Raw genomic sequence first — 24,713 nt, 5'->3', positions numbered from 1 at the left:
TTTCGTGAAGGGTAGGTTAATAACCTGTAACACCACACAGAAGAAAAGAGAAAAATCTCACTTCGAATTTTGCGGCTGGCTGGATCCAGTAATCTCAAAGCTATACAAAGCTTATAGTTGGCAAAGATGCGTCTGCTTCTGATTTGAGCATGCTAATGTAATACACTGGGTTTGTGTCAGTACAAAAGCTTCTCTGTAAAAAACATATACACACATATATTTTTCTATATATTTGAACATAAATATGTGTGTATGTGTATATATGTATGTGTATATATGTACACACTTATATGCCTGAATTTTAAAATCCTCTCTGTCCTAAGAGACAAACTTACTTTCCTAATAGCTAGTTATGCATATTAGTAAAAACCTACCATTCTACACTTGCGTGCCTGAATTTAAGCACTTACAGCCACGTTTTTCAAGGCATTTAGTTGTTTAAACCCAGAGATGGATTCCTCATGGGACCATCTACTTTTGCTAGTGCGATAGGCACCCCCTGGCACCTTGTTGCAACTCTGCATGGTTAGGTACCTGTCAATATTTGATTCCTACCTACGTGTTGAATCATTGAATCATAGAATTATAGAATTGTTTGGGTTGGAAGGAACCTTAAAGACCTTCTAGTTCCAACCCCCTTGGCATGGGCAGGGATACCTTCCCATGGCAGGGGAGTTGGAACTAGATGTACGTAGTTTGCCCAGGCCCCTTTAAATATAGCTATTATATTTACTGCTCATCAGTTTTGAAAACATTAGCTTTGAGAAATTTATCATTTGAAGGCTGCAAACTAGGCTTGCAGTCTTCCTTCCAAAATTCAAGGGATGTTATCTCTTTTCAATGAATCACACTGGGGAAAACCCCTCCTAACTAATGTATGTATTTCCATTTCCTGCGCTACATTTCTTCAATCATTTTATCAGCACATTTTTTGTCAGGGTTACGAAGGGAACCCTGCATCTTTGTCAAAACTGATCTGCTAGCAGAAATATTGAGGCCACCTATGATCCTGCAGCAAGAGCCAAGAAAAGGACACAGAGGCAAATACTTCTAAAAGAATTAGTCATCAAAAAACTGTGTGTGCAATCATATTTGAGTGTTCAAAGATGTGCTCCTGAAGCAGAATATAGTTGAGGAGTGAGGCATTTTGTAAGGTGCTTAGTCCATGTCAAAGAGCAAAGATATTTAGTCTCCCATTAAAAAACACAGAACAACAACAACAACAACAACAACAAAACCCAACCAAAAAACCCAGCTCCGCCTCCAGCAAAACCTCTGTTTATCTGGAGCCCAAAAGGAATCTGCAGATGTATACCCCCTGCGTGAGAACAAAGTCTTCAGTCACTGGAATGCAATGCTAGAAAAACAAATACTACAAAGCCTGGTAACAGGGGGATGTCTCACTTGCATATTTTTTTGTGACCATCTTGGTTTGCAGAGAAGGGGGTCCCCAAAGCATGTGAGCCAGCAGGATCTCTTTGTACTAGGTCGCTGTCTGTTTGGCCAGATGTCTTCCCAACAGTGAGGCAGAAAAACCAGAGCTCTTATTTTAATAAGTTGGGGAAAGGAATGGAAAAAAGCATGTGTCCAGTGAAATGAGGCACATTGTGTCCCATCTGATATTTATTAAATGTTGATCAAATCAGGAGTGAGAAATGCACATCATGCGGAAGTGATCCTGGCTCCCTGGGTTTGGAAGTTAGTGACAAAAGTCTGGGAGCAGACCAACATTGAAAACACGTGTACAGGACACAGAGAGGAGTGTGCTGCACTAGGAGCAACAATAACAAACGGAGAAGAGCTGACTTCAGCCGAGGACCCCCTTTTGCAGGTTTTACATATGTCCTATCGACGGAATGGGTGCGTAGGGTCTTTCCCTGTATGTTTACAGCTTTCTAAATAAGAGGTTACACATCTCCTGGAAGAACACTGCATTTTGTGTAAGCCATGAAAGCAGGTAGCTGAGTGGGTAAAAGTGGGGAAGTTTTGTCAAGTTAAAGCCCAAGCAAGAGCCCCTTCAAGCGTTGACTCTCAGCTTTTGTGCTAAACCTGTATAATTTTATGCCAACCTACTGGGTTTTGTGTAATCACAATGAGCATTTGAAATAGTCTCCCACCTGTTGTTGCTTCATGTTTTGGCTATCACATCTTCTCAGAGCAACCCTTCAGTAAAAATAAGTGTCCTCACACCACGGACTAAATGCATCTCCTGTATCAGAAGGAGCTTATTTGAGCTTGGTCCTTAAACAGGGTAGTGGGGAAGAGCAACAGGGCAAGTTGAAGGCAGGGTCTGTGCTTGGGGAGGTTGTGGAGCCCTGATTACACTGTAATTCATCTCTATACAGAGAGGGTTGCATTCCTGGCTTTTACCTTTGCTCATAGCCTGCATTATTTAACTGCATAAAAAGACATCAGAATGAGTCTTCCAGATACCTCTATCTTTAGTAATTTTTGTATGGCTAGTAAACTAGAAAGTCAGCTGTTACTAGCAACAGAGTTAAGAGCTCTGTATTTGCAATAAAGAGTGAATTTAATAGCTCTGAAAGACTTTACTGTGTCCACCTCTAGGCAAAGGAAAACAAAGGAGCCTGTTAGAGCTCCATGGCATTTTACTCCAGCCCTGGACCTGGGGCACATTAGATGAGGACAGCAGGGATTCGATGGCAGTCAGATGCAGTTTTAAGCTGACAGGCAGAAAGTGCCAGCAGGCAATGCAATACACAGTCCCAGCCCAGCTTAGTTAATGGAATCACTCCTGCCTGTATGATCGCTTTAGGACGCTGTGTTTATGTTATTGATACCAACAGTGCTGGACTGTTAAAGGATAGAAAGGTCTGGCTTTTGTTGGGGTGCTGTTCTGATGTCAGTTGGAAACACGCTGAAAGTAAAAGTTCCAAAAAGCCAAAGTCCTGTTTTATGGCACCAGCAATAGAGAGGACTGAGACAAGTGAAACAAGATCCTTATGAAGCGCTGGAAAATACATGATGCTAGATGCTGACCTGCAATACATCCAGTGACATCAGCAAAGTTTCAGCTCATTACACTACACAGGAAGCTGGAGTACAGTGACAAAAAGCAGGTCATGTCATAAAATGAGTAATCTTAATATGAGACTGTAATCAAGTGAAACATCTATGCACAGTTGCTGTCAAAGGTTTTGTTTTTATTTCTGCCTTTCTCTGTGCTTTGTACCTCTGCAGTCTATCAGTCTTCCCAGTTATGGATCTGGTCCTGCTTCCATTAACGTTAAAATAGGGAAGATCAAGCTTTCTGTTATCTGTGTATTTAGAAGGTGAATGCGATGTGCTTTGTGCCCCAAGATTCTCGTGTTTTTTGATATGTGGGATGTTCAAAGACTTACAGGATTGGAATCTGAATTTTAAGCCCTTTGGAGGAAGACCCTTGCATTCAGCGCACAGGGGCTCAATGAGCCCATTACTACCAGCTAACAGCAGCAAAATGGTGCTCCAGACACCACGAGTTCGCACTGTGGAATAATTTCAGCCTCTGAATACCTACTGCAAACCCTTAGAAAACTGCACTTTCCCTCTCCAGCTTTTTCAGCAAGCAGAGCTTCCCCACTAGCAAACTCCTTGAGACTGTCAACCAACCAAAGAAAACCAGCCCACACATGAGGATCCGCAAGCAAACCTGGCTATTGTATTATTGACCCTTCATCTTTTCTTTTGTGGTGCAGAAGTTATCAGCCTTCCAAATCCAAGTCACCAATAAACGGGCTATGCATATGTGCAGAAGCAATTGAGAAAAATGCCTTGTCAAATAAACTTGGTATAAGTCCTCTTCCCAAGTTGCTCCAATATGGTAATGCCTCCTTCAAGTACCCTGGGCTTCAGGAAGTCACTGCAAACTGCTGGTCGTTGAGAGGGAAATACAGTTGACTTAACTTGATATATTGGTCACCCGTCCTCCGTGAACCCAGGGGAAGTGGCCCGTGCTTTTCTCTTAAAAAATGAAAAATAAAAAACTGCTCTGCAGAAGGTCATGATTTGGGAAAAGTAAAATCAGCTGTGGGTTAGGCCTTGGGGGAAATATAAGTTACTCATAAAAAGCTATGGAGCAAGTTTTGATTAGTTAAGTAATCTGGTACATAGAATTTATTAGAGCTTAAAGCTTTCCTGTGGGACTCCCCTAATAGTACACAAATAAAGTAAAATATCAAAGAAATGTAGCAGAAAGCTACATTAATTCTGGCCTGCTTAATGCACATCGGAAGGAGGCATAAATCCCACCCATTCGTTCCAGCACAGCGGTCCGGTTTTCATGTTTTTACACGTTTGTGTTTTCTGATTAATTTCTTGGTAACTTAATCAATGCTTCCAACCCTCTTGAACTGTTCCCAAGGAGCACGTAGAGAAAAGAGGAATATTGCTTCCTTAATAGACTCAAAGACATCAAACAACTCTGCAAAAAGCTCAAATCTAAAATAGTAAAGGCCTGTTTTCTCTCATTAACTTGCAGCCCTTTTTCTTAAACTTGTCCACAAGGGGAAATTCACCAGCATCTTTCTGTTGGTATAGATGTACCGCTAGCTTTACCAGTATAGCACCCCTTCTTTTCTGTGGAAACAGTATTCTCCAAACCCCCCAAAAATAAGAAAAAAAGTCTCTCTTATTATGGAAAGAAAGTGTTCACATGGTAACCATTTGTGGTAATGGTTACTAAGCAGGACCAGTACTCCTACCGGGTTTTCACAATGCTATTTTATTTCTGTATTTTCCTTCTGCCGGAGCATTTACTGTCTCCTATTGCCCTTGTAGGGAGACTGAATGCTAAGAAAGAGCTGCTGTGGCATTATGCCTGACAGAGGAGATGCTGAGGAACGTTTGACTTCCAAAGCTCACCATAGTGGTGTGAGCCCAATTGGAAAATAGTTGTGTCTCTCAGGAAAGCCACAGGTTTTCCACTGAAGCAGAACCTACTTCTCTTCCACATGCTAAAATCCCAAAGTGATTGTATCACTAAGCTGATGCTTTAACCGCCGTGGAGGCTATCCTGGCAGAATAGGCAGATAGGCACCCATATATCATCTGCTTACATAAATAATTTGTTCTTCACAAAATGGAGGAGAGGAAATGGGGAGATAAAACCAGCAATGTGTTCTCTGCTGTTGTTTTAAAATTCTTAAAATCTTCTTTTGCAGGTATTCAGGAGGGGACTCAATGTACCAAATGTAAAAATAACTGGGCACTGAAGTTTTCCATCATCTTACTATATATTTTATGTGCCCTGTTAACAATCACAGTAGCCATCCTGGGATACAAAGGTATGTACGCATCGAGCCCAACACTTCACTTTCAGCCAAGCATCCAAGCGCATTTCCACATATTAGATAGAGAGGCCATTTATCACATTTCACCTTAAATATCAATACCTTGGCAATGTTGGCTTTTTGTACACACATGACAACAAAATGCAACCTTAGATTTTCACTTTCAAACAATTATGAAGTTTTGAAACTAGATTAGACATTTGAAAGAAAAGAAAAAAGTTAGAACAAAATGATCATTCTCCCACCATGAAGGAGTACTAACTGGAAGACTCAAAGCCCTAAAACATGTGCTATACCTTGATTTCACTGAGCTCTTTTACATATATCACACCTTTCCAGAATAAATGTCCTTATATGGGAGAGCCAGGAATAGTCTTACTAATATAATATTTATCATAGGAACAAAGTGTGGGATCAATATTCCTTTGAAATATCTGGAAGAAAGGTTGAACCAGGACGTGCCAATGTATTGAGTTATCTACAATTATTTTGATGAATAAAGACGCTTAGAGGCTTTTGACAATAATTTCAAAGATTCTGGTAGTTGGGCAACCCAGTAATGGAGAAAATTTCTCTTGTGCAAGTCATCGGTAGGGCACATTGGAAAACACCGCTTAAAATTCCCATATATCCTCAGCACTAATTAACTGTAACCACTTAGGCATTCTTATGAATGTATTGATGTAAATGTTGTGCAGTCACAGCTATAATAAGTTAAATAAATAACACGTGAGTTTCTGGTAAGAAAAAGAAAGTGAATAACATCATTGTGAGTATTATAACAGGACATCGCAGCATATTGCAGAGAAAACCAAGCTAGCTTTAAACTAGCTGCTTGAGTATGGCTCTGAGAGTAGCTTCAAACCCCCTCCGAGAAGCTGGGTAAATATTCATGCGATTAGCATGCAGTGCATCCTGTGCCGCCAACAGCTGCGCTCGTAGCAGAGCTGACATCATCTCTGGTCCTTCGCCAGAGGAAGAAAAGGAAATTGTAGAAATAGAAAGGGATAAATACTTATTTAAGAGGATTTGGTACAGTTTTGAGTGGGAAGAAAATTAAAACTGCTTGGTTTAGATGGCAGATTTAGAGATGAGAGAATGTGAAGGACAGATAGAGACATGTAGGTATTCCTTTTTCATGATAAAGCAGATGGAATGTGGCAAATTAAAATCAAATGTAAAGAAATGCAGTACATATATAATTGGTCAGACATTCTCCTGAAGAATATGTATCTGGTCTCTGGAAGTCAGATTCTGAGGAAAAAGAACTTTCCAGGATTCAAAAACTTGTTCTTGTTCTATAAAAATAAGATCATTTGGTTATATGGACTAGGGGAGGACAAACTTAGGCCTTTGGCAGATATAAATCTGCAGAGATCTGCTTAGAGCAGATGAGGATGGGATCCTTCTGGGCTATAACCCAGCCACTAAATGCCTGCGATTTAGCAGGATTTTCCTCAAGAGAGTTTTATACAAGGCTGTTAGTTGTGGGGTTCACCAGAAGACTCAGACCTCACTTGGCACCAGAAACAGCATATCAAGTTGGAGGGACCATTGCTCTGTATCTTGCTTTGGCAAACGTTTGTTTGTGTTTGTGTAGGAAGCAATAGCAATAAGGAAACGGTCCAAAAGATCTCTTTGGGAGAGGGAGTTTCTCTTCCTCATTTCAACCCACAATTTTCAAGCTTCTTTCTCCATGGGGGCCTCTAGCACCATCCTTTCCCCAGGCTTTGCTCTCATCTTGAGGCCCCATCTTTGCTACACTCATTTCTAAACCTCCTTCTTGTACTGAGTAGTCATTGGTGCCTGACTGGGGACTAGTCGTTCTGTCATAGCAGTACCAAGCCACATCTATCCAGGGCAAGGGCAAAAGAATTTCCTCTCCCACAGAAAAATGGGAAAAAGATTATAGGAAGGTGGATAATGCACATCTTGCTCACAGACCTTAAGACATTGTGGTGAGCACTGCTCCACTGCTCATCGACTTGGTGACTGCTCCACCTGAATGCCAAGAGAAGGAGGCAGACACTGGAGAAAAGTCGTTTTTAGTCCAAGGTATCCTGTCTGTAACGCCAAGCAGCAAACGGTCATATGTCAGGCATTAATTTCACCCTTTGTACCTGCAGCTTAAGAGCTTCATCTCCACAGTGCTTAAGCAGTAATTTGCAGGGAAAACATGAGTTAGACAAAACCCCAGCTGTTGGTACATATTCAAAGGAATTATTGCAATATTATTGATAGTTGGGAAGGTATTAGACCTTAAAGGAAGAACAAAACTCAAAATAAAATTTTATAGAGCTCTTGAACTCTCCTCTCTGCATCAGAGTTTGACTTGTCTTTTTTATTGCAATATTACACTGAAAGAAGGAATTCTGCTGGCATCAGGGATTCTTTCAGTCTCTTAGCTAAGTTTCTGTTAAATTTGCCTCCCACACTTATGTTTATAAAGCCCAAAACTACTTTTAAAACTTTCATTTCCTACATGGTATTTAGATATCCTTTGTGATTTAAGACGTAAAAACTACTAATCAGTGGATTAAATATGGCAGGCAAAAAAATAACTCAATGGGAGGCAAAGTCAACATAGAACAAACCTCCAAACTGGTGGTAAAAATTACATAGTAGTTTGGAGGAACCTGAAACCAAAACATGAATTAAACATCAAGGTCATTAAGGAATAACAGGCCGGGTTTACTATTAGTTTGCTTTGAGGGGACATTAAATTATTGTTAAAAACATTAATAAAGCAATCTGTAATTTTTTACACATGCTTTCTTAAATTAAATGCAAAATACAAAGTTATAATTTTTCTGGCACCAGCCAGTGTTGAATTGGCCTACTGGAGGTGAATGATCTTCCTGTGACTCACTCCAGTGAGGGGAGCTAGCATGCTCTCAGCTTGAATTTCTCATTCCCTGGTCAGTCCTTGACCAACCAAGAATGAAAACATTCTTGTTGCTATAGGACAGTATAAAATCTCAGTTTTACAGACTTCAGATCTGAAGTACAAACAGGCATTCATTTGAACACCAAAAGGAAGAAACTACATTTTCCTTTCATTATTGATAATATATATTCATTTGCCAGTGTATTGCATGACTGGAGAAAACAGGTGAATATTACACTAAATCTGAATTAACAAGACCCATAGGTGATGTGACATTGCTAGTCAAGGCACAGGTCCACCAGAAACACTTGGAGTAGGCCTGCTTTTTAAATCCAGATGCTTTCATGAGGTCCTAAGTGCCCAGAGTGAGCCATGTCCTTCACAGTGACTATCCATAAACAAGGCAGAACACCACAGACTGAACAAGGAGCTGCCTAGAGCTAGCCAGAAGGAACAACCAAGTATGGTCCTCACGCTGACTGCATGTGATGCATAGGTGTATACATGCATCAGTGGAGTGTCAGAAGTGACTGAAGGGTCCTTCCTCATCTGGGCTCCAGCCTGGAAGACAGTTGGGCAGGACAAACAGAGAATCAGCTCTGGCTTCATTTAGGAAAAATGGCATACAGCATTTTGACAAGTAACTTTAATGAGCAGAAGACCCAGTGAAAAATTAGTGCTATATTGGAGGGGAAAAATGCTTTCTAAAACAGAAGGTATTGAGCAATGGTCCCCCTGAAAAAGCAAAGCCATTATTGTAGCCTGGATCTGGTGCTTAGCAAGCAATTTGCCATCATCTCCAATACAGAAAGCCACACTGACTCTATCTTTGCACACACAGTAGAGTCTCTGTTTTACTGGCTTGTTAGCAGTATAGAAAGGAGCAGGCAGGTAATTCACCAAAGGGTGTCTGGTCTCTCTGAAAACCTTGAGACTTTTTCTCTGTTGCAACTCCATTCACCTCAGTGCAGTTGCACCAGGGATAATCTTGGTCTGCTTTTTCTCCTGTTGGTTTTGGGGAAGCAATAAAAGCCTGCTGTGTAACTATGGTACCCAGAGTCAGAAAAACAAGGGCAAAAGTTAATAAAGGAGCACTTGGTGGACTACACTTTAAAGGTCTGGGATTCTTGTTGTTACTCATGAACAGCAAAAGAACCCTAAAATTTCCACTTCTAGTAAAAAAACATCTTTACATAGCAACAACTTCTATGAGGCTATTTCCTAGCTGCAGATTATTTCACAGACAGAAAGAGTTAGTGGTACCCCCTACCCCACACAGGTTTACAGAACTGGCTTCACTATCTCAAGACATGGGAAGCACCTTATTTCTTCTGTTTGAAAGAGGGAGCTGGCACAATAACTCATGTAGTCTCTCCCAGGATTGGTTCAGATCCATCCTGCTCCCAGTGTAGCAAAAGGGCTAAATAATCTTGTGATGAGATGAAATTTCTGCCCCTGGTTGTCACTTGAATGCAAAAACCTATTAGACAAGGTTTGGTGTGGAAGCTGAAGGCTGCCTCTGACCTTGCAAGCGTTTCACATTTTTGCCACTGGAAGCTACCCCAGGCTCTTTATTTGTTGCTCTGCTTTTTCTGTTTCCATATCAATTCCATCAACTAATCAGATTGTCTCAGTGACAAGAAAATGCCTCAGACATTACAAAATAAAGAGCACATCAGCCATAAATCTCCAATTCCTGAATGACCATCCTTTCAATCTTGATGAGGCAGAATGGTTTCAAGACCATTTTGAGTGATCTGTACCATTACCAAGATGTTTAAAAGTCAATCCCCAAAACATTCAGTAATTGCATCTTCAAACTGTTATCTCAGTCGGAAGTTTGCTACCCGGGTGGCAATTTTTAACGATTAAAAGGCACAGGGAAAAAAAAAGTGTTCTTCTTAAGGAGAAATGGCTCATAGCAAAATAAAAGGAAGTCTTCTCTCATGTGTCTGAGCCTTTAGCAATCAGTCTGCCTTTGCCACACAGCACTGTGCTTGGAGCATGGAAATACTGTTAAAAGAAAAGGACTTGGTTCATGAGGAAAACCCACAAAGAGGGATTTCCTCATTCAGGAGAGAGATTGCTCATGAGCAAAGAAATGTTTGGGGAATGTTGGCAGACTGAAGAACTGGAAGAATGCTGGGTCCCACCAGCAGATAGGAGCTCATCCTTCCAACATTTCACAGAGCAACAGCAGAGTGTAGTGGCAAGCAAGGCAATCTTAAGGTGGTTTCTTTTTTTGTTTGATGGTAGTGGTGGGTTTTTTTGGTTTGCTTTATTGTTTACGAGACTTTTTTTATAATTTCACTTTTCTTCTTTCCATAACATACTGTTCTCTTTCCCCTAGTTGTAGAAAAAATGGACAATGTGACAGGTGGCCTGGAAACGTCCCACAGAAGATACACAGAAAAGCTCACAGAGGTGGAGAGTGGTCTGAAGAAATTAGGTAATTACACACAAGCAAAGCCCCTTTGTATTATGGTTTTGGGGTGTCCTCCTGGCAGATAGCGGCAGGAAATTTGTCTGAAAAATCTCTGGCTATGACAAGATACAGCACTTCTATTCCAATTTCTCAAGTACTTGCGAAAGCAATTAAAAATAGTTAAGATCAGCTCTACTTAGGACAGCATTTTAAGCATACTTCAATATTTACAGTTCCCCCTGAAGTCACTCTGAAACCATTTATACTAAAATAAACAGACACTTAAAGGTTGTCCTCAGGACAGAGTTTTCTCTGAGGTAGAGATGTAAAACATAGCAGAAGCTGTTCCACAGCACAAGAGATTCTACATAAAATGAAAATCTGTCACCCAGTCATCTTGATGCTGTTTTAGGAATTAAGGTTCAAAACCGAAGGCCATTTTAAGGGGTGCACAAATAATCAGCTGTTCAAAACTCTTATGTCTGAGGCAAGCTGATTACTTCCATAAAATGTTTCTTAATCATCTCAGGGAATACAGGACCCAAGGTTGTTAACAAGTTCAGGTCTCCCACGTCTCTCAATTTGCAGGAAGATGGAAAAAGATCATGGATAAGGATTTTACTCACGAAGTGCACATTTCTACCTTTCTTCCTTGTCTGGAAAGGAAGCAGAGCTGTTTATTATCAATTTATATATACATAGACTTATAGTTTATATAATTATTTTTTATATAAATATTGATATACACATACATGCATGTGCCTCTTGAAATAAATTTTGTTTAGCTTCATAAACCATATATTGAGATGTGTATTTCTAGGAAAAATTACTTGCTTGCAGCTTGATCATAAATTTTTACTACTTTTTCCCCTCAAAAAATAGCTGGATTCTGAAATGTTTGCGCACTGCATTTAGTTCAAAGACAGGGGGTAATTCAGTGGCAGGTACTTTTACTGATACATATACAGAAGTAAATGTTACACCTTAAAGCACATGCAAACTTTTGGGCTATATTTGAGTTATTATATCATGCTGATTAAATGTTCGCAACTGGGAGCACCTTTGATTCATTCATGCCCACACATTTTTACATGCTGCTGGATGGATGGCCAGTGAGACGCTCAGGACCATCAGTTCCCATTTAAGTGGACTTACCATGGAAGAAGTTAAAAAAGTTATGGGGCAATGTGTGTGGGAAGCATAAAGGTAAGAGAACTGCTGTAGGGCCAGAAGGATAACGGCATGTGGTGAATGAAAGAGAGGCCTTCAGAGATTAGCTGTATGTAGACCTGGCAGTTGTCAGAGCTGTGTGAGGAACACAATACAATTTGAGCTATAACCGAGAGGTAAACGCAGAGTCAGAGCTGAGAAGATCCTGGAGTGAGACAAGTAGCAGGGAGAGGAGCTGTGCTCGAGAAGATGCCCATCGACGAAAGACTCCGTAAACACTTCAGACTGAAGGGTCACAAACCGCCATTTGATGTTTGCCATCGTGACTCATTCAGACATCCCAGAAGAAAGCTCCATACACAGCTGTATTCAGTGTAGTTTATGAAAAAACATTCTGCCCTCTCTTGGAGTCATCTGAAATGATGGACTTCAGACTGCATAATTCATAAATATAGCTACACTTAAATGAAGACAAAATATATGGACTGTGTGTAGGAGAGGGAATGACTGAGGTCAAGCAAGGGAATCTTCCCTGAAAGTGGGTGTTGACTGTTTATTTCCTTGGTTTCTATGTCCTGGCTGATGAGCTGTGCAGCCTCAAAAGGTTAATCATGCTCAGACAGGCTCCCAGAAGTATACTGTAGTGCAGTGTAAGCAGGAGCAGAGATGTTCCTCTAAGATTAAAGGTTTTGCTTTCCTGAAACTCAGAACATGAGGAAACAATAACAGCAAAATAAACGTCATTAAAAGCAATAGTAGTACGTTAGAGAGAAAACCAGAAATATATCATATCCTGTTATATCTGGAGTAGCCTGCTGGCAAAGCTTTTGTCTCTAACCCAGATTGTTTTAAAATAGCTATTAGAACTTTTTTAAAATTAAACCCAAGATTTTAAAAAATGAAACGATATGTACTAAATCACAATGAAGATATTCCACCTGCCAGGAAAAGGAGGAAGAAAATATGAACAGCTAAAATGTACCTCTGAGCTTTTGGCAATAGCCAGTTGTACCTTCAAAACATAAACTTACTGATACCTCTTTAATATTTTGAATTCTGCTTACCATTCAGTTTTCACTGAGAATACTAGCACTACTTGACTGCATATATTCATAAGTTTCTAATGGTAGTTTTTCCTGTATATGACAACAGAATCATCATTTTGTCCTCCTCAGCAAGACACAAGGTCTTCATCTCTTTGATTTTTTTTTTCTCTGTCTAGTGGCAGAACTTTCCTTAGTGGTTTCTCTTTTCTGGAATAGATAGCATAGAAGTTCTATTGACAGAACATTTTGACAACCTGACTGTACTTAAAATAGACTGTGCTTTTTTATACTGTGTTTTAAAATACTCATCCTAAAGCCTTTCAATTTTTTTTCCTGTACAACAGATGACCAAGCTGGACAAAAAGCCATGAATACCAACACTGAACTGTCTAGCTTCAGATCTGACATTCTGGCTCTTCGTCAGCAGCTTCATGACATTGCAGAGAAAACTACCAGAAACAAAGATACACTGGAGAAGCTGCAAGAGTCTGGAAATGTATTAGATGACAGACAGAGCCAAATGAGAAGTGCCTTAGATAGTAACTCTTTCATGATCATCAGTGTCAATAAGACTCTTCAGGCATATACTGGCTATATCAACAATCTTCAACAAGACACAAGTAATATTCAAACAAACTTGCAAAACCAAGTGCATTCTCATAATGTGGTCATCATGAACCTGAACAACTTAAACCTGACACAAATACAGCAAAGAAATCTTATCAGTGTCCTGCAGAAGTCAATGGAAGATACAAGCTTGGCTATTCTACGGATCAAGAATGACTTTCAAAATCTGCAGCAGGTTGTCCTTCAAGCCCGGAAGGACACCGACTGGCTTAAGGAGAAAGTACAAAATTTACAGACTTTGGCCGCCAACAACTCAGCACTGGCAAAAGCTAACAATGATACACTTGAAGACATGAACAATCAGCTCAGCTCCTTCAGTGGGCAAATGGAGAATATCACCACAATTGCCCAAGCCAATGAACAAAATCTAAAGGATCTCCAGGAACAGCATAAAGAATATGAAAACAGAACTTCTTCCAAATTCAACCAGCTAGAAGAGAGGTTCCAGGTCTTCGAAACCGATATAGTCAATATCATTAGCAACATCAGCTACACTGCTCATCATCTACGGACACTGACTAGCAATCTCAATGAGGTCAGGACAACTTGTACAGACACCTTAAGTAAACATTCAGATGAGCTGATTTTTATGAACAGCACACTAGCCAATATTCGCTTAGACTCTGCATCTCTCAAGATGCAACAGGATTTGATGAGGTCAAGGTTAGATGTTGAAGTTGCCAATTTGTCGGTAATCATGGAAGAAATGAAGCTGGTAGATTCCAAACATGGCCAGCTCATCAAGAACTTCACCATCCTACAAGGTACGCAGCTTCTCTAATGATACCCATAATGGTCTATGCTGAATTCCTGCTTGCATTACTTCTTTAGTTCTGTGGAAGTTAGTTAGTGCATGCTGGTACAGAGTTTTCCATTATCTAATCCTAAGCTTTGGAAATGTAAATGTATCTTGAATATTTCTTCCTAATTTTCCTATGCCTTCTCTACATACCTAGAATGGGGATGTTATGAAAGAAGGTTCTGACTTAGCAAAATTTTTTTCAGAGTGACTGACTGACTGGATCTGCTTTTGATTTAGTTTCTAAAATAAGCTAGCGAAGGTGTGGAACCTCAAGAAACCAATCTCTGCTAAGGAGGAAATGGCTAAAAAATATACGTTGGACTATTCCCAGAAAGGTCCACCCTTACTGAAAAACAAGTTGCTATTTCACTTTAAGCCAGTTGTTAGTCTGCCAGAAAACATCCTACTTTGCTTAGTTTTTAATCCTGGGATATTTTATTTTCTCCAGAAATAAACAGCATCAAGTTTAGGAGGTTTCTCCCAGCCAAGTATTATCCCAAATGAAAAGAACACTCATATTTCCAACCTGATGTGAACCAGTCAGGCCTAAAACTCTAATCACAAATATAAATCCATTGCTCCAAATAAACTAAGGCTGAAGTAGAGCCAAGATTACATGTCAGTAACCTTAACCTTTCTCATTTCAACCAGGCCTAAATGACTCCAGTTTAGGAATTTATCTCTGGAGGAGTTTAAATGATGTAGGTTGGTGGGGGAGGAGGTATTGGCAAGGCATCTGCTCCTCCATGATCAGAATCCAAAATTATTTTGTTGTTTATTGCTGTCACAATATTGCCATTTCCTATCGTGAGTATTGTTCTCTTTCCTGTTGCAGCCGGCCAGTTAGCAACTAGTAATTCTGGTCTTTCCCACAGTTGGCCTATTGCTCGCTCTCCATCATTTTGTCTCTTTTTGACAACCCATTATTGACAGAGCAGCAAACAGAGTCATTGCAGGAGAAAGAGTCCTGTAGTCTAAGAGTGGAGAGATGGGGCTAGAAGGAAAAGGGAGCGTAGCAGAGTGAGGGAATGGGGGCATCAACACGCAGGACTGCGTGCATCAACAGCACAGAGTGTGTCTTGCAGGGACTGGCGCCTCGGCTGGTCACCTGGGGCATGGTGTCACTGTCCAGTTCACAGGACAAGCTGCATTAGATTATTTTCTTCTGTATCCTGTATTTCATGGAGGCTGAGGAAAGAGCAATGGTATATAGTGCCTGAGAAGCAGACATACTTTTACAAGCACTGCTCAAAGTAGCTGTTAGCCTGTTTTTCACAGTGCTGAATATCCAGTGTTGCTGGTCTGAGATGTATTAAACAAAGACCCCATGTGGGCTTTTTGTTTTGTTTTCTGTCCGTATCCCCACTTTGCATGCTTCCATTGTTTCAGGCCCTCCTGGTCCAAGGGGACCTAAAGGTGACAGAGGTCCTCAAGGTCCTCTTGGCCCCGCTGGCCTAAAAGGACAAAAAGGAGAGAAAGGAGAGCCCGGACCACCAGGACCTGCAGGTGAAAAGGGCCCACCTGGGCCAACTGGGCCACCAGGAGAAAAAGGAGGGAAAGGTTCAAGAGGATCGCCTGGCTCCAAAGGTCAGAGAGGTTCTCCTGGCAAGACGGGTCTGCCTGGACCAAGCGGAGACCCAGGGCCACCAGGTCCACAAGGCAAAGATGGTCCACCTGGGCCACAAGGCCCACCAGGATTTCAAGGCTTGCAAGGAACTGTGGGAGAGCCAGGGGTACCAGGACCTCGAGGACTGCCTGGGCTGCCTGGAGTCCCTGGGCTGCCTGGTCCAAAGGGCCCACCTGGCCCACCAGGGCCGCCAGGTCCAGGGATGCCAATGGCACTACAAAGTGAGCCTACGTCAGAGCCTGAGGCTAATGGTAAGCTGTCAACACACTACATGCATCTTTTACTGAGATACAAATATATGTAGCGGAGGGTGCTCACCACTTAGTTACTGGTTCAAATAACCTCTGCTACCTTAGACTAAATCTCTGGGATTTATCACAGAGCCCCGGTAAGTGAAGCCATACCTGTTGGTCTTCCTTCTGATGACCTGCAACTGAGTTAAGTTAATGTTTACGGCTAAAGAAAAGGCAGCAGTTATGAGTAATAAATAATCCCCTTGACCAAACAGTTCAGCCTTGATTTCACAGAGTCAGGATCCTAATAAGTAAATAAGTAAATTCCCAAAATGTATGTAAGTACTTTAGGTGGCAGATGAGTATGGGATCCTCCGCTTATTATTGGCCCTATTCAGAAAGTTACCACTGACCCGTTGAGTTATCAGTAACTGGCTTAACACAAAAAATTCACAACACAGGTTGTTCTCCTCATTGGAAGAACTATACAGAAAAGTGCTACTACTTTTCAATTGAAAGAGAAATTTTCGAAGAAGCAAAGTTATTCTGTGAAGAGAAGGCATCACGCTTGGTTATCATAAACAACAAAGAGGAGCAGGTAATTACCTTCTCTTTCTGTTTTTCAAGGAGAGAGTTTGAAGTTATTTAACATGTTGAAGCCACAAGGCAAGTGGGAAGCTGAGAGCATCGTGAATTCATATAGTGAAGTACACACAGTGATTGACTCCAGTTAGCATTTTGTCCACCCTCTGCCTGCTCAGCAGCTTCTCCATGTGCAGAAGGGCAGTGTGAGCAGAGCTGGTGCTGACCCTGAAGGTGGTGGGCACAGAGCAGCCAGAAAGGCTGGCGAGAATTGTAGGAGTTTTGAACCTTTAAAGATGGAGTCCATTATGCCTTGAATGTTATCCAAAATGTACTTTTTGCAGTGGTGAATATAATTTAATTTTAAATTGTCTGATTTAATACATGCAGCCTAAGACTACTGTGCCCAAAAATATTTTTAATCGAACTATAAATCTAGCTATACTTTTACTACTGTTCAACATAATTATTTATTGGCTACATAGCAGTGGGGATGTCAAGATACAACTGCTTACTCTTTGGGTTTTTTTTCAGTTTGCATCTATAAGACGTTGGCCATGACTTTATGTCAACCTAATTTTCATGCCTAGCTCTCTACCTCACATGCAAACACTGCGATGTATTCTAGTGTGGGCAAGGGGTCGCAAGGCCAAGTCCTGAAACATATCTGCAGCTTAGAAAAATTTCTCTGGCCCTTCCTATTCTGATAACAAAGATGCTTATGAAACCAGAGTAGCTTATTGGCTCCAAACACGCTTGTGTGTGTTTGTTATGGACTAAGATCTTTCTTTCACAGCAATGGATAAAAAGGCAGATTTTTGGGAAAGGCAGCTTCTGGATTGGACTAACGGATTCAGAGAAGGAAAATGAATGGAGATGGCTGGATGGATCCTTACCAGTTTACACGTATGTAAATAAAAAACAATGGTGTTTATTTTCTGCAGATGCTACCACTCTTGCTGACACTTCTAAAAGCAGCATCTAGAAATTACCCGATAGATCCAGAGAGCTGTAGATGCCAGTGAAATAATTCGTTACTGAGGGTGCTGTTGAACTGGTTTTATCTCTCTCCCTTCTCCATGCACAAGGCTTTCTTCCCTTGCCAGGAAGAAAACTGAATGTTGAATGAAAGAATCACAGAGCTACATAGCACAGTGCTTCTTGCCAAAACATTTGCTCCTGACTTTTATTACAAAGTTGAGATGGAAAGCACGGACAGTTTTGCTGTCTTGGTTTGAATTTTCCTTATTTGCATTACAACTGGCTATAAATAGAGTGCTCGTTCTGATAAAAAATGGCCAGCCTTTAGATAAAGCCCAAATCCAAGTGGAAAGCATTAAACATAAGGAAAATGAATGAAATGAGGGTGTCTGAGCTTTGGCCAGCTGAGAACCGAATTGGCAGCTCTCCAGGAATCCTAGGGCTACACCTAATTTGTCCTAAATGGAACAGATTGCAACCACCCAAATTTTTAATACTGAGGAGTGGACTAAAGAGTTTATAGAGCTGAGCATGCTGTGCTCCAGAAAAACAGGCTACAGTCAGTCAGATGTTATGGAATGATTAGCTGTGATCTCATTGGTGTTCATTTTGATGAGAAACATGGAAAAAGTCAGATGTATTTCAAATGAGCCGTAATATTTTTCCCTTTTTCTCCTGCCCCATTTTCATCTTTCTTTATGGCAGCACTGTGACCGATTCCCACTTCAGCCACTGCTTTCAATAGGTTTCCTCTACACCGTGGTTTTAGGTGCCCTGTTGTAACCTCAGAGCTGTCAGTTACTGATTTTCAAAGTATTTCATTACTGCTGGAAGGCTGTATCTCCTCCCAGGTGCCTGGTCAGACGCTCTGTGTCAGGCAGGCGTGTTTTTTAGCTGAGCATGGACCGTATCAGCCAGCAATCACAAGCTCCCTTCAACAAACTGTTTCTTCAGGAAAATGGAGCTTTTAAGTCCCAAGGTTGGAAGCATTTCTCACTTGTGAAACAAAAACAGGATGAGGAAACACTTGCTGGAAGCTTTTTACATGCTGCATTAAGTTTCACCATCAAAGCTAACGATCTCAAAAGATACGTGTGTATATATACTTTGTACATTCCTTATAAGTCCAAAAAATCACTTCCCATCCAAATATGGGTCCGTAAAAGAGATAAATCTTTGCCATGCCTCCCGAGAGGCCCGCCCGCACGGAGAGGTGCGGTCCTCTTTGGGCGCCTTTGCAGAGAGCGACGGCAGGGTGCTGCCAGCCTGGGTAGCAGCCATGAGCCTGCCGGCTCTTCTCAGTCCCATCTGCTGGCAGGAACGCAGCGCGCAGGCTTGCAGCAGTGCACATGGAGCATGGAGCACGGAGCACTCCCACTGTATGTGCCTGTACATTCAGAAACTAAAATAAAGTTCATCGGTCTAATTTTAGGTCTCTGCGTTTTGGCAGCCCGAGGCCGAATAGATTCTCTTCTCTGTTAATACATCTGTTTTCCATTTTCAGCAAGAGTCATGTATTGTTTGTTTCAACGTGTATTTCCCGTTCAGAACAGATCTCATGATGTTTTTGTTAATTTCTTGCGGTGAAAAACTGTCATGTGTGCTGCGTTGTGCAATCATATCTCTTGTTTCTTGGTGGAAAGAAACTGGAAAACCGGGCAACCTGATAACTGGAGCCACGGGCACGGGCCAGGAGAAGATTGCGCTGGGTTAATCTATGCTGGGCTCTGGAATGACTTCTACTGTGAAGATGTTAACAATTTCATTTGTGAAAAAGACATGGACAAAGGTAAGCAAGGCACTTGGTTTGATTATTTCACCCTACCCCTAGCAGGCCAAATTCAAGTAAATTTTCCACAGCTAGACGGGAGAAGATCTAGGCATAAGGCTAGATGCTATTGCAGTGCTTTGTTGAGGAAGAGGGGGAATCACACTTGGAGCACTACTACTCAGATCCAGCCCAACATGGGCTTTTCTAATACTCTGCACGATGCAAATGCTGGATTTATTGCAATAAATCTTGTGCCCTTGTGCTCTTTAACCACAAGAAAAGAGTAGCCTTCAAGCTGGTTGTAGGCATAGCATGTTCTGCATCTTGACCATCCCCTGTAGACTTCAGACGTGCCTAAAATTTCAAACGTGATTTGGCATGTGTGCTCCAGACCCTGGCTACACTGGAAGCTGTTTTTATAGGCTCAATGGCCATGCAGGGGGGAAAGCTGGCCATAGGATGGCTCAGGGACCAGCCTTGGAAAACCAAAAGAACTCTGTTTTGAGAGTTTATGCAACAGGAGGCACTTGGTGACTGCTAAGGAGGTCTTAAAATTCCCACTGCTGCCAGGAGATGTCCTATAGGGCTGAGAGACTGGGTCTACAGGCCATAAGCACCTCATCTGTTGCAGCTGGAGCGAAGGACGCATAAACTGCCAGTGTGGCCAAGGAGTCACCCAAGTGATTGCCACGGGACATCTCTTTCTGGTTATACAAGCATTTCTGCAATGGCAGAGGGCAGGTCGTTCACGTGGCTGCTCAAGCGCAGCCCCAGCATCACAGAGCTAGGTGATATGTGCGTTCATGACGGGGCTCTGCCCAGAACATTATCTCCTCCATACAACCTGTTTAAGCATTGCTTTGCCAAGGGTGCCTGGCTGCTCCAGTTGCAAACACGTACTCTGAATTTCAGTCACGGCAGCTGGAAATGTCAGCTAGAGCCAAAATTACATCCCATCCCCAAAAAATGCCCCCCTAAAACAAACCAAAACAAAGTGCTGAATAAGCTTCGTGTGTGTAACTCTGTTTGGGTGTCCAGAGTGAAGGACTGTGTCTAAGTAACCATGTAATTTGCCCTTGTTTTCCTACATACATTTGTTATTTTAGGAAAACTTCATGGTTTACAAACATTTATGTTCCACGACTTACAGGATCTGAATATGAGTCCACATAAATTTTTAACATACCTTGATCTCTGTAAGTTTTCTTTTTGAAAATGCATTTAATCTTCGCAGGCTTTTTACATTATTTATTTTCTCTTTGTTTTTCTTTTTTCTGTCATACTGTAGGGCAAATACTTGGAGTGTAATAGGCTGTGACTTTACAGATACCTACATATTATGGAAATTTACTTAAAGAAGAAGAAAATCCTGGGAGGGAGCAACATTGCTTACCAAAACCGAAAAAAAAAAACAAAAGCAAGCACTGAAAACTGGTTTAAATGCATAAAGGAATTCAGCAGCAACTCTTCTCCAGCATCCTGCAATTATTCGAGGCCTTTCAACCCACAGCATCCAGAAATACCACTGGACTAATTCTGTTATAGATTTTCTTCCCAACCAGTAACGACGTACATAAGCAACTTATGTCTTCTGAGAAAAGACATTCTGTCAATCTGAGTAAGACTGTTGGTCACTCGTATAGAAAAACATACAAAGCAACTGTGTAAACAGTATGTTTCATTTGCTAAAATCCCAAATGTAGGAAAATTATACAGATACACGAATATATAGATTTTATATAAATATATATATATAGTCCAACTCATCAATAATATGGAATATACTTTTAAGAGCTTTTAAAACTTTGTATTTTTGTACAAAATATTTGCTTTTTACAATTGTTCTCTTTTTTACTGACTTTTTTTACAAATATAGTGCACAGGGGCCAAAGAAAACAATAAAGGTACTAATAATTCATTAAGGTTTGCTGTCAGGCCTAGCTCAGCTATAGAGAAACATTTTTCCAGTTAGAAATATTTGTACTTTCCCAGATGATTTGTTCTGGTTAAATAACTTTTAAAGCAGATTTTAGATAGTGTTTTCCTTATTATATGCAGTCTAGTCTGTGTGTGTAACAATTAAGTTGACTAAGGACTAGATACTCATTATAGCTCTGATCACAGCCAGTGTTCCATCAGGGTACCATGCAAAGACTGTGTTAATAAAAGCTTTTCCTTCCTGCCTGCCTGCCTGCCTTTTCTGCCTGCCTTTTCTGCCTGCCTACCTTCCTTCTTTCCTGCCTGGCTGCCATCCCGCCTTCCCACCTTCCTTCTACTCATGAGAAAATGCCACAGAATTAAACCTCCGAGTTTTCAGAATGATTTTGAAATGTTTTCATTCCTTCTCCCTTCTCGTGAGGAATTCTACCCCAGTAGGTGCTACCCACATTGCAAGTCAAGCCCAGATGAAGGATTCTATGAAAACAGAAACAAAGGACCTGCACACACTGAAATATGTTTCTTTTTAAGACAGATTTCAAAATTTGGTAAGAAAAACATGCCATACTCAGAAGAGTCTAATCAACTTGCACTTCTCCAAAGTAAATCAATCTCTCTGTTTTCTTGGACCAGTACTTCTCTCCCAAACAAACTAGGAAATAAAATGTCCTGCAAAACAGAAAGCAGTGTGGCTAATGAGATGATATCATCACCCAGCCAGTTTCCTCCACGGTCCCATGAGCCGTTGTCTAGGCAGCAGTGCTGCTTATCAGGAATTAAAAAAATTAGCAACAGGTTAAAGTTCATTAGCAGAAACCCTGGTTTCGGTTCCCAGTTTTTATACTCTTTGCACGGCCACACGCTGTACCACGAAGGAAGTTGTTCTGGCTTCTTGGGAAGGAAAGTTGTTTTTCCGTTGCCTCCTGACCTGCCATTTACCTTGGCTGAATGCACATAAGTTTGCTGAAATACTCCAGCTCTGTTGGAAAGAGACAAGATTTTGTACTTCAGATTTTCAAATATTTCTCCTAAGACCAACCAATTAAAGCCTGCTGCTTTCCTACATCCCGCATTCACTCCAGTGTTCACTCGGGGGGGACGGCTTTTTAATTTTAACTATAATTTGCTTAAAGAAAATACATGAAACGTTACACTTGGGAATCTGTCCTGTGGTACGTATTAGATATGAGACAGGCACAACATGAAAATTGCATATGTTTAGTTAAACGTGAAGGTCTGTGTTTTACAGCTGCAGAAACCATGTGTCGCCATCTTGGAGGCAGAGCTTTTCTCCAGACATTTTGGATTTCCTGAGACTTTTCTTTTGGCTTTTTCATCAGGTTTTGAATACAACATGATTCTGCCATACACCCTGTCATGCTGTACCTGTGAGTTGCGTGTAGATAGACACTGTAGTGTTTACATATATATTTACACAGTTGTCTGTGGAGATAATGTTAAACTGCTATTTTTGGATAACAAGGTACAAAACTACTACTTTGCACGCCCAGGGAGCCTCTCAAACCCTGGTGAGTGGAGCTTTGCGGAGCCACACTGAGTTAGAAGCACTGCTGCCTTTGTTCTGAATGTCGGCTTATTTAGGTGACATAAGCCCATTCTGAGCATCTCCCACTATAAATTACATTCTTCCTGCTTTTTACTGACGTGATAGACTGCTGTCCACAAAAGAAGTTCATGAGAAGCCTCTGTGTCAGCACCAGCTGTACTGTTTCCTCGCCCTGCTCTCATCCTTCTCTTCCTTCAGCAATAGAGTGATGGTACATATCGAGATGAGATGATCCAAGAGTCGCCCAGTGTCCTCCACTCCCTCTAAAGGGGTTTTCTGCGCAGTGGTGATCAACAGCTATAGCTGCACTTACGCCTGCCTAAGGTTACAGAAATGGCTGTTTATCAGCGATGGCTGGTTAGCTCGTTGAAAACTGGCACAGCAGCTATGCTAAACTACGGGCAGTTGGGTGGCCTTAGCGTGGAACTAACCATTGAACTAGGACAGTTTAAGGATGCAACATGTTTATGAATTACTCATTTCAAAGTGAATTTCACGGCTGGATTGTAATTAGCTGTAATAATGCTCTAATTATCCACCTTTAACCGAGAAATGAAACGTGCCTGGGCTCAAGCTCTCCGTTCACACGTTTGAAGCAAAGAGTGTAGCTGTTAGGCAAGACTGGCTGGGGAGGGATGCTGCAGTTGCATGCCTGGTGTGTTCAGCCACCCTTAAAATCTGGCCTGAGCAGCCAGGCGGGCTGAGACAGACTGTCCTTCTGACCCAGTATTCCTGCAGGAGGGAAACGGAGGTGTCAAATGGCAACAAAGATTGAAATCACTGGGAGGATCGAGAGAGTGTTAAGACAGCTCAGGAACCCGTCACAGAAAGGAGAGATTGGCAGGGGATGCAAGCAGGACACCAGAAAGGGCCAAGAAATTGTCATGAAAGTCAGAGCTGCCACACAGGGTCTGGAAAACATCCCCATTAAATCTGCTTTCTCTGTGGTTTGAGCGATAACGCAGGTTGTATGGAAAGTTTCAAGTGATAGGAAATTATTTGGTCCCAGCTCGAGTTTTTGGCTTTCCTTCTTATGCACAAATACTGTAACTTGGTATACTGAGTATACATTTCCATCATCCTTTTTCTTGTTTTACATCAAACTAAATGCAAGTTCATATACCCTGGCAAGCACTGGGACTGTTGCAGGAAGGGGAGAGGAAGGCAGAGATGGTGCAAAGTCATTGTGATTTACATCCAGCACTGGATTTCTTTATGTCATTCCTGACTTCTTTCATTAATTTATTTGGAAACACCTTCAGCTGATTAGAGCGTATAAATCTCAAACTCTTATCCCCTTTGGTGTCTATAAATAATACCTGCAAATGTTCCAATAAAGGAAGCACTAAGCAGAGACATGGAAGTGAATGTTGTTTGCTCTGTGTGTGCTTGTGTAACCAAGAGAGGTGTGGAGATAGACAGATGTGGAGCCAGAAGCATTTGTAGGTATTAAAAATCAAACTGATTAAAATTATTTTCATTAAAACCTTTCTTCTCACTTACACCGTCCTAGTTCTAAGCATGACTGTGGCTGTTTTATCCCTTAATTGCGGTTTTAGTGTATTGTTCTTGCAGCACCTGGGTGGTAGAAACTTGGTTTTAAAGGTCTGAGCTGAACAAGACCTTTAAGAAGATCTTAAGAAGCAAGAATTCCCTCTTGCTGTTCACTGTCCTAGCAGAAGCACACAGATCACCTCAGGTGGGCCCCCAAGTGAAGGATGTCTTGACTCGAGCAGAGCAGGATCAGTCCCTAGATTAGCCATTAT

The 24,713-nt window shown here is 41.4% G+C and overlaps 1 protein-coding gene across 1 annotated transcript in view; it reads left to right on the top strand.

Moving 5' to 3' along the window:
• The window catches only part of COLEC12 (collectin subfamily member 12), a 98,188-nt gene extending 73,739 nt beyond the window's left edge, over positions 1-24,449 (top strand). The window contains exons 3-10 of the mRNA XM_087755385.1: positions 5,163-5,285; positions 10,529-10,627; positions 13,164-14,210; positions 15,638-16,126; positions 16,570-16,706; positions 17,487-17,596; positions 19,315-19,460; positions 20,731-24,449. Coding sequence (XP_087611511.1) covers positions 5,163-5,285; positions 10,529-10,627; positions 13,164-14,210; positions 15,638-16,126; positions 16,570-16,706; positions 17,487-17,596; positions 19,315-19,460; positions 20,731-20,750 — 2,171 coding nt within the window. The 3' untranslated portion in view covers positions 20,751-24,449. The remainder of the gene's footprint in view (positions 1-5,162; positions 5,286-10,528; positions 10,628-13,163; positions 14,211-15,637; positions 16,127-16,569; positions 16,707-17,486; positions 17,597-19,314; positions 19,461-20,730) is intronic.
• The last annotated feature ends 264 nt before the right edge of the window (positions 24,450-24,713 follow it).

The sequence above is a fragment of the Nipponia nippon genome, unplaced genomic scaffold (assembly GCF_047370975.1).
Source record: "Nipponia nippon isolate SJK-2023a ecotype South Korea unplaced genomic scaffold, ASM4737097v1 scaffold_1, whole genome shotgun sequence".
Taxonomy (NCBI): domain Eukaryota; kingdom Metazoa; phylum Chordata; class Aves; order Pelecaniformes; family Threskiornithidae; genus Nipponia; species Nipponia nippon.
The sequence above is the reverse complement of the archived record's forward strand: the minus strand, read 5'-3'. Positions and strand labels throughout refer to the sequence as shown.